This window comes from Solanum stenotomum, chromosome 4 (assembly GCF_019186545.1).
Source record: "Solanum stenotomum isolate F172 chromosome 4, ASM1918654v1, whole genome shotgun sequence".
In the NCBI taxonomy this organism is placed as follows: Eukaryota; Viridiplantae; Streptophyta; class Magnoliopsida; order Solanales; family Solanaceae; genus Solanum; species Solanum stenotomum.
Window position 1 is genome coordinate 2180692 of NC_064285.1, and position 14160 is coordinate 2194851.

At 34.9% G+C, this 14160-nt stretch overlaps 2 protein-coding genes and 16 non-coding genes across 18 annotated transcripts; 1 reads left to right on the forward strand and 17 right to left on the reverse strand.

Moving 5' to 3' along the window:
• Positions 1-244: 244 nt before the first annotated feature.
• Positions 245-3005, reverse strand: LOC125862992 (60S ribosomal protein L13-1-like). Its single transcript, XM_049543131.1, has 5 exons — positions 2889-3005; positions 1534-1655; positions 1302-1435; positions 761-919; positions 245-659 (listed from the first exon to the last, which is right to left on the reverse strand). Exons 2-5 carry the CDS (start codon positions 1637-1639, stop codon positions 438-440), a joined length of 621 nt encoding a protein of 206 aa, XP_049399088.1. The 5' UTR covers positions 1640-1655; positions 2889-3005; the 3' UTR covers positions 245-437.
• Positions 3006-3397: 392 nt separating this feature from the next.
• LOC125863225 (pentatricopeptide repeat-containing protein At4g38150) lies at positions 3398-6785 on the forward strand. The gene is made up of 2 exons (XM_049543399.1): positions 3398-3497; positions 5561-6785. Exon 2 carries the CDS (start codon positions 5627-5629, stop codon positions 6689-6691), a length of 1065 nt encoding a protein of 354 aa, XP_049399356.1. The 5' UTR covers positions 3398-3497; positions 5561-5626; the 3' UTR covers positions 6692-6785.
• Positions 6786-8601: 1816 nt separating this feature from the next.
• Positions 8602-8680, reverse strand: LOC125863536 (small nucleolar RNA R12). Its single transcript, XR_007446197.1, has one exon. It is a non-coding gene; the product is annotated as a small nucleolar RNA R12 (small nucleolar RNA).
• A 231-nt stretch (positions 8681-8911) lies between these two features.
• LOC125863521 (small nucleolar RNA Z103) lies at positions 8912-9018 on the reverse strand. Its single transcript, XR_007446183.1, has one exon. It is a non-coding gene; the product is annotated as a small nucleolar RNA Z103 (small nucleolar RNA).
• Positions 9019-9094: 76 nt separating this feature from the next.
• LOC125863531 (small nucleolar RNA Z103) lies at positions 9095-9201 on the reverse strand. Its single transcript, XR_007446192.1, has one exon. It is a non-coding gene; the product is annotated as a small nucleolar RNA Z103 (small nucleolar RNA).
• A 1155-nt stretch (positions 9202-10356) lies between these two features.
• LOC125863534 (small nucleolar RNA R66) lies at positions 10357-10431 on the reverse strand. The gene has a single exon (XR_007446195.1). It is a non-coding gene; the product is annotated as a small nucleolar RNA R66 (small nucleolar RNA).
• Positions 10432-10470: 39 nt separating this feature from the next.
• Positions 10471-10549, reverse strand: LOC125863535 (small nucleolar RNA R12). The gene has a single exon (XR_007446196.1). It is a non-coding gene; the product is annotated as a small nucleolar RNA R12 (small nucleolar RNA).
• Positions 10550-10783: 234 nt separating this feature from the next.
• Positions 10784-10888, reverse strand: LOC125863532 (small nucleolar RNA Z103). Its single transcript, XR_007446193.1, has one exon. It is a non-coding gene; the product is annotated as a small nucleolar RNA Z103 (small nucleolar RNA).
• Positions 10889-10965: 77 nt separating this feature from the next.
• On the reverse strand, positions 10966-11071 carry LOC125863530 (small nucleolar RNA Z103). The gene has a single exon (XR_007446191.1). It is a non-coding gene; the product is annotated as a small nucleolar RNA Z103 (small nucleolar RNA).
• Positions 11072-11123: 52 nt separating this feature from the next.
• Positions 11124-11216, reverse strand: LOC125863511 (small nucleolar RNA SNORD96 family). Its single transcript, XR_007446173.1, has one exon. It is a non-coding gene; the product is annotated as a small nucleolar RNA SNORD96 family (small nucleolar RNA).
• A 469-nt stretch (positions 11217-11685) lies between these two features.
• On the reverse strand, positions 11686-11760 carry LOC125863533 (small nucleolar RNA R66). The gene has a single exon (XR_007446194.1). It is a non-coding gene; the product is annotated as a small nucleolar RNA R66 (small nucleolar RNA).
• A 196-nt stretch (positions 11761-11956) lies between these two features.
• Positions 11957-12063, reverse strand: LOC125863520 (small nucleolar RNA Z103). Its single transcript, XR_007446182.1, has one exon. It is a non-coding gene; the product is annotated as a small nucleolar RNA Z103 (small nucleolar RNA).
• A 78-nt stretch (positions 12064-12141) lies between these two features.
• Positions 12142-12248, reverse strand: LOC125863524 (small nucleolar RNA Z103). The gene has a single exon (XR_007446185.1). It is a non-coding gene; the product is annotated as a small nucleolar RNA Z103 (small nucleolar RNA).
• A 208-nt stretch (positions 12249-12456) lies between these two features.
• LOC125863523 (small nucleolar RNA Z103) lies at positions 12457-12564 on the reverse strand. Its single transcript, XR_007446184.1, has one exon. It is a non-coding gene; the product is annotated as a small nucleolar RNA Z103 (small nucleolar RNA).
• A 70-nt stretch (positions 12565-12634) lies between these two features.
• Positions 12635-12743, reverse strand: LOC125863527 (small nucleolar RNA Z103). Its single transcript, XR_007446188.1, has one exon. It is a non-coding gene; the product is annotated as a small nucleolar RNA Z103 (small nucleolar RNA).
• A 75-nt stretch (positions 12744-12818) lies between these two features.
• Positions 12819-12925, reverse strand: LOC125863525 (small nucleolar RNA Z103). Its single transcript, XR_007446186.1, has one exon. It is a non-coding gene; the product is annotated as a small nucleolar RNA Z103 (small nucleolar RNA).
• Positions 12926-12974: 49 nt separating this feature from the next.
• LOC125863510 (small nucleolar RNA SNORD96 family) lies at positions 12975-13066 on the reverse strand. Its single transcript, XR_007446172.1, has one exon. It is a non-coding gene; the product is annotated as a small nucleolar RNA SNORD96 family (small nucleolar RNA).
• A 290-nt stretch (positions 13067-13356) lies between these two features.
• On the reverse strand, positions 13357-13527 carry LOC125863498 (small nucleolar RNA snoR143). Its single transcript, XR_007446162.1, has one exon. It is a non-coding gene; the product is annotated as a small nucleolar RNA snoR143 (small nucleolar RNA).
• Between the last annotated feature and the right edge of the window lie 633 nt (positions 13528-14160).

The window sequence follows — 14160 nt, forward strand, 5'->3', positions numbered from 1 at the left end:
ATATTATTGTCCAAATATTCCAAATCTTTGAATTTAGATTGAGGTGATTGTTGATTTCAAGATCAACATAGAAAATGCTTCTTAAGACTTTTGTTTGAATCAGCACTGACTATATGAAAATCATGAAGCTGGAAGAATAACCAAACACATATCATCTAACACAACTATCGATAGTATATAACATAACTCTTTTTGGATAAATATCGATGCAGAGAACAAATCAAACACATTAAGAGCAAGAATATAACCAAAACCTTACGCTTTAAGGATATACTACTATGGGAGTTAATAGTCTCGACTCTTCATAACAGACTCCATCAACAAGTACGAAAAAAAGTAAAATTCTTCAAATAATAGTAAAATTAATTCATCATTCAGACTCGTGCAAAAAAAATTAGCAATGCTAGTGCGCAAGGCCATAAGACATTTCAAATGTCTTATTTCTTCTCTTCCTTCTCAGCTTCAGCTGCTCTCTTCAACCTCACACCAACATGACGAGCATTGGTACGCTCAATACGCAGCTTGCCATAAGCTTTGAATGCTTTCATTTCATCTGTGACCTTCACAAGCTCGATAGCTGGCTGCTCTCTAACAATAGGCAAGTAAGAACCCTGGACTTGAGTGGCATTAGCAAGTTCCTCAGCACTAGAATCACCAGCCTGTGCATTTGAGTTGGGAAGATGTAAGTTCAAAGACGCTCCAACAAAATACCAATAAGCAAACAAAAAGTTGTTCAATTGTTAATAGCAAGACTGGTTACCTTGACTTTCTTAGCATGCCTTGGGAAGATAACTAGCTTAGCTTTGTATGTCTTGAGCCTCTGGACATTGGTCTGGAGACCTTCTAGGGATCTGTTCCTGCGCCTGTGATCCACAGCAATGCCGATAGTTGGAGCAAGTTTTTTGGGGATACCAGCTGCCTGAAAACAAAACAAAAAAAGCTGCTTGATAAACTGGAATCTCTCGATACAAGTACATGGTAAGGAGGGCTTCCTTAGCAAGATATATTTTGGCAGATCATATCTAAAAAATAAAAAGAAAATGATGTGATCAACTTCAAATTCTATAGTTGCAACTTAGATAGAGGTGTAAAATGGAGTCTGCCCCACTCAAAAAGGAATAGACAACAAAAAAGTTTTTGGCATGTGAACTTGCTTGCGCAAGAACCAAACTCACTCTAATAGAAGCTCAGCATCAAACATAGATCCCAACAGGGAAACGAATCTCAATTGAGCCAAACGTGTCTAGTAGGTGGTTGCTTTTTACGACAATCTAGAGCAAGATTAGACAGAAAAATCTTACTTTCAGCTCTTCTAGAGAGAATCCCCTGCCAGCTCTGACTTTCATGTTGTATTTTAGTGTTTGTCCATGAACAATAGGTCGGAGTGATCCTACTGTTGGCCTAGGGAAGATTGTTGCAGCTTTCTTCTGCCTAGCTGGAGTTGGCAAAAGCAAAACAGGTCAGGAAGTGTAAGTATTCTTGAGCCAAAGTTGAATTTGAGGCTTAAATCCATCAAAAAAAGGGGAAACTCACCAGCGCGTCTCCTTGTTTTGCGAGCAGGTTGGTTAAACCATGTCCTTACATAGTTTTGCCAATGCTTCTTAAAGTGGCCGTTGGGGATAACATTGTTATGCTTCATGGTTTACCTGTGTATGCTGAAACATGGAATTAAGTTACTAAGAATTGGAAACACCTTAGGAAATATATGACGAGGATAACAAAGCACCAACGCAACATGCAACGGAACACAGTTTTTTAATTAAAGAAGTAGGTCTCTATGAAATTCGAAAAGCCCTAGGAGGCGAGAAAGCATATGAAAACATTATGATTCAAAAAACAAGAAATAATTCAGGAATAATATGGTAAGCATTTTAAGAACTTATACTAAAATAAACAACAAGAAGCATCCAGTAGTTATGATTCAAACAGCATGAAAAGTTTCAAGAATAAGTTCAATTTTATGATTTTATCAAAATGAATACAAATAAGTTCAAAGGACACTGGGGTAGCAGTAATTCCTGAGCATTTCTTCCACTACATTTTATCCATGTAAAAGTTGCACTTCCATGAACTTCCAAGACACTGAATACCATTACATTTTACAGAACCAAAAACACAAATAAAGATGAACATTGCGCTATAACAGTATTTAACACCTTCCTTTATCTCCACCCATACATCAATATAGCATACCACACCATACAGACAATATCAATATCAATAGAAGACATTATTTCTAGAGCAAAATGAAACCGTAGTGGATATCTTGAGAGGATTGGAACAAACACATCTTAGTAAAATAGGCAGTCCAACTAGATAGGCCAAACAAAACATAACTAACTACATAGGCAAAAGCAACTCTCAAGTGCATTCCACCCCTCAGAAAGCAACACCCATTCCACCCTGCCCTCACTGTCCAATTGAACCCAAATTTCCATCAAAGATAATTTTCAATAACCGTGGTGTCCAGGCCAGCTTTCGCACACTGTACACCTATCACCTCCGGAACTCAAATTTACGAACTCACTCAATGGTTCACTAACTGAACTTACATCTAACTATAACCATAACCATTTAAACTAATCAATCATCAAAATCATCTAGCAAAAACACCTAACTCCTAAATAAACACAAACCAATAACAACATATCAATCAATATATCCCAGAAAATTCATTTTACAGTTTCGTAGAACCCTCTCAACACTTCCCCTCACCATATCTCCTGCCTCAAATCTAAAAACAAACGTCTACCGGAAAACAACACTTATTCACTCATTTTGATAACAATAAGCTCACTAGAAAGCAAATTCAAACTGCACAAACAATTTCATACCCAAAATTAAACGATAAAATAACAAAACATTACCAAATCTAATTGAAAACTCACCGAGAAAGCAAGCAAAGCTGAAGTTCTTTCTCCTTTGAGGCTTTTGAAACAATTAGGTTTGCTTTTATGTGAGAAACCCTAGACGAAACAGTTTTTTGGGCTTCTAATAGGCCCATTACTCTTTAGGGGACGAAATTGCAAAGATAGCCAATTTAAACTTAAAAGATTGCAAGTTTAGCCAATTTGAAACTATTTTTAGGCATTTTTTATTAAAGTTAACAAGATCAAACTTTTGGTGTTATTGTGTGAAGTTGTCGGATTATTGATAAGGAAAAAATAGATTTTTGAATCTTAAATCTTCAATATAATTTATCAAAGTATTATCCAATATGGTATTAGCAATTAATTATTTCTTTATTTTTACCAAGTTAAAACTTAAAATATATACTTATGCGCATTTAAAATCGAGAACACAAGTACAAAATCAAGTTAAAAAATATATTTTGAAATGACGGAACACTTGTTTTGAAATGAAAGGAACATTAATTAAATAGCCACGCCCCCACATACAGCCGAATTGTGTTTTAACTCGCTGCTACGGAGTGTTGAGTGAGCCTTTGCTGCCGCCGGCTGTGTCGCTCGCCGCCGTTCAATCCCTTCTAGTTCTAGGTATGTGAACTCGTAGCAATTTTTCTCTATTTTTGCTTCTATTTCTGAAAACTGATCTGAAGAAGAAGAAAAAATGTGATCGTTCAGGCTGTTTTTGTAATGACTGAAAAGAATGAATTAATTTGTTTTTTTTTAATAACGCACGAAGAAGAAATATTAATGTGTATTGATAAATTTCTGGTTTTGAGAAGAAGGTAGAATTTGTAGTTATTTTTTTTCTTCTTCTATATTTAACAAATGAATTGGAATTCTTAATTATTTCAAGTGTTCCAATGTTTGAGAATTTGATATACTTTGGTGTATTTAGTAACTAGGAGAAATAATTTGCCAGTTTCAAGATTAGTATTAACCTATCACGGATGGATCTTTTGGCTTTTTGAGATACAAGCTTAAGTGAACTCAACCATTATTTTGAAATGTTGTATATTTTTTAGCCATTTTGATGTGAGGAGGATTGCAACTAATATTTGAGTTAGAATCCTTTAAAAAATAAATAAATTTTGTCCCGTTTAGCTCGGAGAATTAGTCGATTTGATTCTTGATAAGCAAAAGTGGTGAACAGTTTCTTTTATATGGTAGCCTAACATCTACCAGCCCCGACTGTTCTCCCTAGGAGTTAATAGTATCCCTCTCCACGTTGCTCCCTTGGTGACTCGAACCCCCCAACTTCAAAGTTGGAGGTGGAGGGTGTTTTCCACTTGAGCTACCCTCCCTTTGTTTAAAAGTGCCACACAAAGTGGGACTGAGAGAGTAATGTTTAGTGAATGCAATGGACTTCTCCCAGACTCCCACCCACTCCCCCTTATCTATTAGGGGTGTGGGAATTGCCTCTCGGGAAGAGAGAGGCGGAATGTTTCAGCATAAGAGTACGAAGAAGCAGATGATAATTTGTGTATTTGCTTGAATAGAAGTTCTGTTTCCAGGGGTTCTGTTAGTCCTATGAAATGTATGTAAAGCACTGCTTTTATGTTTTTTTCAAATTCAAGTTAGATGAATTATTGTTGTTAGGTTATTGTGTTACTTGAATGCTTTAAATTTTCTTTGAAATGTTGGAATTAGTGCTTTTATTTTGTCTTCCAGTAGCTCATTTGTGCCTAACTTGCTAGAAATTGTGTCTTTTGGGGGAAGGGGAAGTTATTAACCCTTGAATCTGGGAGTAAAAAATTGTGTTATATGACTTATAGTTGCTGTTCAAGTGTGTTGATCTGCCTTGCTTTTTCTAAGTGATTAACTTAGATTATTTATAAATTTTATCTTTATCAGTAGAGGCTAATCCATTTCTTTCTATCTTCATGTGACCCTGGGTGAGTTCTTCGAACTCCACAACATTCCTCTTTTCATTCCGATAAGAGCAACAAAATAGGGCCAAAACATAATATGAAAAAATAAATTATATTTATAAGTCAAAAAATTAGTTTGTGAAGCAAAAGGGAAAAGATAACAACTATCTAAATTAAAGAATAGAGCACTACTGACTGGGGTCAGGTTTAAAGGGAAGATAAGCTAACGAAATTGAGACGGATAGTTTTGTAGCAATCATTAATTCATTAAAATGAGCATGAGAGATTAGAAGACACATTATATGTATTGGAATGAAATAAGTTCAAACAGAGTAGAATGGATTTGTGTAGCTAACTGAGTTGTAGTTGATCGGTTGGTTTATGAAGTGTATACTAGTCAGTTGTAGTTTTAAAAATGGAACGAAAAGTTCTTGTTTTCATTTCTGACACTGTGTGAACTTATCTGTTCTTGGCACATAGCTGACTGATGTTTTGCCCTTAGCTGCTGTATTGCTTATTTTCTGTCTTAGCCTTTGATTTCTGACACCTTTACTATTACTGTCTTATCTTCCACTGCTGCTTCACGTGCTCAAGTATTCTATTATCGTCGGTCTCATCATTTTTATACTCTGATTACATGTAGTTATATCTTCTATCCAATTTTTTATGACACTGCTCTCTGTGGGTGAAAAGTAAAAGAAAGTGCATAAGAGTGTTATGCTGTCTTTGAATGCACTGTATAAAAGACTTTTTGAGCTGAAATTCTATTTTATTGATCTTCAGGATAAAGCCATCTTTGCTGCTTCGAAAAACTAGCCCGTGTTGTTTTGAAGTGAGTATATAAGCATTATGAGAACAACATTAGTGAGACAGAAGGGTATTAGCATTTATAGGAAATATTACAGCAGTCTCTGTTGTCCTAAGGTAAATTTGAATGAGATACTTCCTTCAACAAAAATACGCTCATTTAGCAGCTCAAACAGCAATTACTCTGATGAATTCACTCAGTCCAACTATCCTCCTCCTCCTGATCCTATACCGAATAGACCCTTAAGAGGTGATTCCAAAAGGCCCTTAAGAGATGATTCCAGAAGGCCCTTAAGAGATGATTTCAGAAGGCCCTTAAGAGCTGATTCCAGCAACAACTTCACCCATTCTACAACTCTTAGAAGATCCGGTGAGAACAATGGAGGTCAAATGAAGTCTCAGGATAGTGAAGATTTTCTGAAAAGATTTCAGCTTGGATTTGATCGTAAAGAGGAAAACCCAAACACGAACACTGCATTCCACCCCAAAGGTGAAAGTAGCGACTCTCCTGTTTCGGAGGCACCTCCAGCTCCACCAGAAGATGCTGATGAGATATTCAAGAAAATGAAAGAAACTGGCCTAATACCAAATGCTGTAGCAATGCTTGATGGGCTTTGCAAGGACGGCTTGGTACAGGAAGCGATGAAGCTCTTTGGCCTGATGCGTGAAAAGGGTACAATACCTGAAGTTGTTATCTACACTGCCGTGGTAGATGGCTTTTTTAAAGCCCAAAAATTTGATGATGCTGTGAGGATTTTCCGTAAAATGCAAGGTAATGGCATCATTCCTAATGCTTTTAGTTACGGTATCTTAATCCGCGGGCTCAGTCAGGGTAAGAGATTAGATGATGCCCTTGAGTTTTGCTTGGAAATGTTGGAAGCTGGACATTCCCCCAACGTGGTGACGTTTGTGACTTTGGTTGATGGATTTTGCAAGGAGAAAAGTCTTGAAGATGCCCAAAACTTGATTAAAACGGTGAGGCAAAAAGGCTTCATCGTTGACGATAAGGCGGTTCGGGAATATTTGGACAAGAAAGGGCCATTTTTGCCAGTGGTTTGGGAGGCAATCCTTGGGAAGAAAGCTTCACAGAGGCAATCTATTTTCTAAGTTTTTTTTTCATCTGAAATATTCTAAAGTTTTATCGACATATGGACAAGCTGTATGAGTATTATCATTTTATTCAAATTTCAATAGCTTTTTAGTGCCTATTTGGACTGTTGCAGAGTCAAGAGTTTTTGTATAAAGCAGGCCATTGCAAGAACCAATATCTGATTATCCCACCCAAAGCTGTCAATATTTTCATGCTTTGCATTAGTGGCTTTTGAACGGCTTTTGTTCGATCAAGGAGCAGAGATAGATATAACCTGACACCTTATGTTCTCGTATTTTGTTTGCTGCAAACACTTAAAATGGATAGTCCTCAATCAAAAGTTACCTCGACTCAAATCGACAAGCATGGTTTTGCATTCTCTCACCAGAGATGCCTAGTATCCATCCATCACGTGATAATAAGTCATCCTTGAGTTTTCACATGGAACACTAATAGTCCTTCATGTTTGCAATATTGGTGCACTTTTGGTCCTCTCCTAAATTTTTGCCTATTTTTTAAAATTAATTTGTTCATAATTTTATGTAAGGAATGTTCAATCATTTTTTGATGACAAGGGAAATTCGCAGCCGCTACTCTTTGGGTGTGCACAGGGTAAAACCCCCGCTCCTATGCAATAGCTCGCAAACCACATAGGAGAGGTAACCCGCACTAGGCAAGCCCGGTGCGACGAGCTCAACCCAGAAGGCAAACCGCTTGCTTTCGCAAGTAAGAGGTTTCGAACTTGAGACCTCCAACATGAAAGTCCCAAGCCCAAACCACTGGGCCACCCCTAATGGTGTAAGGAATGTCCAATCATCTTTTTATATATTTAGTAGAAATAATAACCTTATGTGAAAAGGTGAGAAGAAGAACACCTTGTTCTGCTCAATGGAAATATTACTGCAGCTAAGCTAAGAACATCTTAACATATGACGTTGCACAAAAAGAAAAAATTGTCCTATTGCACAGGAAATCGTCGTGATAAACCTTTCGACTTTACCTGCAATATGATTTCTACTAAACAAAACAAGGGGAAGAACTTTTGGAGGAAGACCAAAAGTACACCAATATTGCAAACATAAGGGACTATTAATGTTCCATGTGAAAACTCAATGATGACTTTAGAATTTAACCCAAACTAATTTGGGCCTTTACTCTCACATGTTCTGTAAATGCGTGCATATATTTTGTAAATAATGGTTTATATCATCTCACCCATATCTGCATCTAATTGGAAGGGGACTAACGACTTTGGTAACTAACACCTACAATTATTAAAAAATCCTTGTTACATGAAATTTAAACAAACCTCAACATCCTTTTATCCTAAAAAGTTAAATGTTTATACAATATAAATTATGAAAAGATGCACTTTCATATATTTTGAATAAATTTTTTAGCTTCACAAGATACAAAATTGCACACACACCACTCTTTAGCTTTGCATAGAGTCAAAATAGATTACCAATGTAAATTGTGAGGCATCATATAAAATAGTTTTCAGAACTGTCACAAAAAACTCAACACTTCCTTCAGTACATAGTTAACAAACTGTCTATACTACTCTATTTGAAAACAGTGGAGGCTTTCCCTGCTAAGCCTGTCCGCAACCTTGTTCTGCTCCCTGAAAGTGCGTATAGCATCGTCTCCCAGTCTGTACTACATTCAAATGGCCGGTTTCAAAGATTCATAGCACTCTTATCAGAAATGGAATTGCCTACAAAATTCAAATTAAGAAAATACAGAACACTAAATATGAAAGACAAGTTGAAGACAGAAATTGATTGGTATAAAATAAATTAAATCCATAGGTAGAGTAAGAAACAACTATTACATCTCTAAAACATAATACAAACATTAAAACCTCAGAATAATGGCTTGTAGTTGTCATCAAAATTGAAAATTCAGGTCTCAAAGAGAAATGATGTGAAGTCAGAAGTAGCTGGTCGTAGTAATCACGTATATACATCAGTGGGAATCCGAATGATTTCTTCATCATCCTTGCACACCATAATTCAATCAAATAATTTATTTTAAGAAAAAATATATCCAAACACTTTATACATCAACAAAGGATAGAACATTGTGCAATGATTTCGCATTACGAGTCATACAATACACAATTAACTTGTCCCAAATCAATGTAAATCATCACAAATTGTACAAAAATGACATAATAGCACTGAAATGCAATAAGAAAGAACAGAACTAAACAAAAGCAGAACATAAATTGGTAAATGGATCAGAATATCTGGCTTGGATTTTCCCCTAAAAGGAGAAAATACAGTAAAAGCGCTCAGTTATTTCAACTTCGATCATCTGGGGAAATGATCATCATATCCATACACACAAATTCAACAATAATCAATCAATTTAGTTCAAAACAACAAGAAGATCAAAACTTTTTCATATAAACAGAGATGGATCAGAATATCTGGCTTGGATTTTCCCCTAAAAGGAGAAGATACATAAAAAGCGCTCAGTAATTTCAGCTTCGATCATCTGGGGAAATATTCATCACTTCAATCTCAATCACAAAAAAATCAATTTTGATAACAAAGTTTACATGAGAAAGACAAACAGACAATCATTGACGGAGGACTCAGAATTGCAGAACTGACAAAAATGTGATCTTTATAATACATTACATAACAAGCCAGACATATAAAAATTAGTTGAAATGAATGTATATCTCATGGTCAATCCCAAATAGTAATTGCAGAGATTCCGCTCCACAAGGCAATAGGATATGAGATCTCCATCTTCGGATTAAAACACAGGATTCTTCTATCTTCCGGAAGGAAGACAGAAAAAATCAACTGCTAAATCAACAAAGACAGATTATTATATGATGATATAGATACTTTGGGTTATACGAGTACTCAATAAACTCGCCCCAATTTCAATATTGTTACCATCAAAATGAAATAAATACAGGAACTATAAAACAAAATGTGAAATTTATTGATCTCAAATGATTGAATCCATAAGTACAGTAAGAAACAACTATTACATCTATAAAACATCATATATGATAAAGAAACAACCATTACATCTCTGAAACCTCATATATGATAAAGAAACAACTATTACATCTCTAAAAGTCTTTCTAGGCAACATTTATACATCAATATAAACAGTTATAAAGATGCAAGTCTCAAAACAACGGGNTACATAGTTCACAACATGACTATACTACTCTACTTGATAACAGTGGAGGAACTGTGAAAAAGGCTGGTCTTCCAAACTTTTAGCAACTGAGGCCTTCCCTGCTAAGCCTGTCCACAACCTTGTTCTGCTCCCTGAAAGAGCTTCGCATTGTCGACCACAGTTACTCCATTAATAAGGGTGGTTGTCATGTTGCAACAGGTCAATCAGTTGTACTACATTCAAATGGCCGGTTTCAAGGATTCTTAGCACTCCTATCAGAAATGGAATAGACTTCAAAATTCAAATGAATTGGAGTTAAATCAAGAACTAGATCTCGTCTACAATTGTTAACTGAAGAAAATACAGAAACACTAAATATAAAAGACAAAAGTTGAATATAGAGAAATTGATTGATATAAAATGATTGAATCCACAAGTAGAGTAAGAAACAACTATTACATCTCTAAAACCTAACATAATAAATCAATATTAACAGTTGCAAAAATAGCAGCCTTAAAAAACTATGGGGAAATTCTTCAGAAAAATTGCTTGTAGTTGTCATCAAAATTGAGAATTCAGGTCTCAAAGATTTCATGCCATCACTGGAAATCCCCATATCCGAAAAAAAAAAATACTTAAAAATGATGTGAAGTCAGAAGTAGCTGGTTGTAGTAATCACAAATATACATCAGTGGGAATCCGAATGATTTCTTCATCATCCTTACACACCATAATTCAATCAAACAAATTATTTGAAGAAAAAATGTATCCAAAAACTTGATACATCGACAAAGAATAGAACATTGTGCAATGATTTTTGCATTATGAGTCATACAATACACAAGAACTTGTCCCAAATCAATGAAAATCAGCACAAATTGTGTGTACAAAAATGACATAAATGCACTGAAATGCAATAAGAAAGAACAGAACTTAACAAAAGCAAAACATAAATTGGTATGGATCAGAATATCTTGCTTGGATTATCCCCTATAAGGAGAAATATAGTAAAAGGCTCAGTAATTTCAGCTTCGATCATCTGGGGAAATGATCATCACATCTATACAAACAAATTCAACAATAATCAACCACATTAGTTCAAAAACAACAAAAAGATCAAAACTTTTTCATATAAACGGAGACGGATCAGAATATCTGGCTTGGATTTTCCCTACAAGGAGAAAATACATAAAAAGCGCTCAGTAATTTCAGCTTCGATCATCTGGGGAAATATTCATCACTTCCATCTCAATCACAAAAAAGTTTACACATAGTTCAACAACAAAATCTAACAGATAAGAGCCTCAGAATTGCAGAATTGACAACAAGGCCTTAAGGGCCATTCAGTCCCGAAAGATGGTGTTCTTTATAATAGATTTTCATCATAGGCAAAGCATATAAAAATTAATTGAAATGAATGTATTTCTCATGGTCAATCCCAAATAGTAATAGCAGACATTCCGCTCCACAAGGCTATAGGATATGAGATCTCCACCTTCGGATTTAAACACAGGATTCTTCTACCTTCCCGAAGGAAAACAGAAAAAACAAACTGCTAAATCAACAAAGACAGCTTATTCTATGATAATAAGATACTTTGGGTTATACGAATACTGAAAAACTCGCCCCAATTTCAATAGTGTACCATCAAAATGAAATAACTACAGGAAGTATAAAAACAAAAAGTGAAATTTATTGATCTCAAATGATTGAGTCCACAAGTATAATAAGAAACAACTATTACATCTCTTAAACATCATATATGTTAAAGAAACAACTATTACATCTCTAAAACATCATATGATATGTCTTTCTAGGTTACATTAGTACAACAATAGTTGCGAAGATGTAGGTCGGGAAAATCCTCAGAAAAAATGCTTGTAGGTGTCATCAAAATAGATAATTCAGGTCTCAAAGATTTCATGCCATCATTGGATAATCCCAAACAATATATAAAATCAACACAGATATATACTTGGCGCAATTATTTTTTGCATTTTGAGTCCTGCAATACAGAAAGAACTTATACAAAATCAATGTAAAACATCTCAAATTATAAAAAATGACACAAAAATTGGAATAATTGCACTGAAAGACATGAATTGACATCGACACAAAACATGAATTGGTATATGGATCAGAATATCTGGCTTGGATTTTCCCCAATAAGGAGAAAATACAGTAAAAGCGCTCAGTAATTTCAGCTTCGATCATCTGGGGAAATGATCATCATATCCATAAACACAAATTCATCAATAATCAATCAAATTAGTTCATAAACACAAAAAAAGATCAAATTTTTCTCATATAAACGGAGACGGATCAGAATATCTGGCTTGGATTATCCCTGATTTAGAGAAAATACATAAAAAGCGCTCAGTAATTTCAACTTCGATCATCTGGGGAAAAAATCATCACTTCCATCTCCTACTTCAATCAAATTAAACAATGATAATATATCCAAATCTGATTCAAAACAGCTCTTTAAAGAGCTAAATGAAACAAATTATGAAGCAGAAATGGAATATACATATGGCGTCGGCTCATACACAGCGATGATTGTATATAAACATCGATGGTAATCAGTATATCGACGCATTTCAACAAACATAAATAATCATATTGCAAGTATATGGATCAGAATATCTGGCTTGGATTTTCCCCTAAACGGAGAAAAAACATGAAAAAGCGCTCAGTAATTTCAGCTTCGATCATCTGGGGAAATAATCATCACCTCCATGCAACAAATTCAATTAACAAATTAACAATACTGACAATCAAAACATAGAAAACAATTGAAATTAATACATATGGATCAGAATATCTGGCTTGAATTTTCCCCTAAAGAGGAGAAAATACATTAAAAAGCGCTCAGTTATTTCAGCTTCGATCATCTGGGGAAATATTCATCACATCCATAAACAAATTAATCCAAAAAAAATCATAATAAACTCTGAAAAACACATTTTTGAAGATTGAAGAGAAAAAACGGAGACGGATCAGAATATCTGGCTTGAATTTTCCCCTATAAGGAGAAAATACATAAAAAGCGCTCAGTAATTTCAACTTCGATCATCTGGGGAAAAATTCATCACTTCCATCTCAATTAAGCATAGTTCATGCAAAAATCTAATTAATACTCATTGATGAAGGCCTCAGAATTGCAGAATTGACAACAAGGCCTTAAGGGCCATTCAGTCCCGAAAGATGGTGTTCTTTATAATAGATTTCATCACAGGCAAAACATATAAAAAATAGTTGAAATGAATGTATTTCTCATGGTCAATCCCAAATAGTAATAGCAGAGATTCCGCTCTACAAGGCAATAGGATATGAGATCTCCATCTTCGGATTAAAACGCAGGATCCTTCTATCTTCCAGAAGGAAAACAGAAAAAATCAACTGCTACATCAACAAAGACGGCTTATTCTATGATGATATATATACTTTGGATTATACGAGTACTGAAAAACTCGCCCCAATTTCAAAAGTGTACCATCAAAGTGAAAAAACTACAAAAATAATTAAAGCAAAATGTGAGATGAAATTAGTAGACAGGAGCAAAAATGGAACCAATCTGTGGATTCATCTCAACGGTTGTCTGGCCGCCGCTGATAAATTCAGCTTTTCCTTTATGCACTAATCGCTGTAAGACTGCACTATTTTGAGAATTTAGCGAAGCTTATAGAAATGCGAAGTGCAAAATATACAAAATACAGTTGATATATGAAAACTAAAACTACACAATTCTACAATGGCGGCCACTGAATCGGCGCCGGAAAGAGAATGAGGAGCTAAACCCTAGATGATTTTGGAGAAGAAGGAAGATGGGCTTTTATAGAAGGGATTTAGGTTTAGAAGCTGTCTTCAATTGGGCTTTTTTGTGATCTGCTAAACTCAATGTGGGCCGGGTTAATCAATTTTAGCCTAGGAGACTTGAAAGTTGATTTTTTATTTATTTATTTTATTAGCATTTGTCAATATTCAATAATGACCTTTTTAGTAAACTATTTTTTATTTTTAAGTTGAGAGGCAAAAATGAGAAAGGATGCCAAAAATTGTGGCATGTATAACAGGGGGTTGTGTATTGATTGGTTCAATTTTGATGTTTATTGAATTGACTTATAAGTTATTGATTTATACGCTTATTAAATTGTTATAGAGTTATTATGATATCGATTATTAATTGTTTCGTTTGAATATTAAAATTTCACAAAAATAAAATTATTTAGAAACAAGGTGACTAAAATCGAATGAACCATGCACATAAGTTGATTGATTGCACCTTGCTCAAAAACATTCATATGTGTACATCATACTATCCTTCGGTCTACCT

Coding starts and splice junctions, on each gene's coding strand:
- LOC125862992 (XM_049543131.1), bottom strand. CDS start 1,639: ATGAAGCATAACAATGTTATCCCCAACGGCCACTTTAAGAAGCATTGG. Junction 1,436..1,533: donor CAAAACAAGGAGACGCGCTG/GTGAGTTTCCCC, acceptor TGCCAACTCCAG/CTAGGCAGAAGAAAGCTGCA. Junction 920..1,301: donor TCTCTCTAGAAGAGCTGAAA/GTAAGATTTTTC, acceptor TTTTGTTTTCAG/GCAGCTGGTATCCCCAAAAA.
- LOC125863225 (XM_049543399.1), top strand. CDS start 5,627: ATGAGAACAACATTAGTGAGACAGAAGGGTATTAGCATTTATAGGAAA.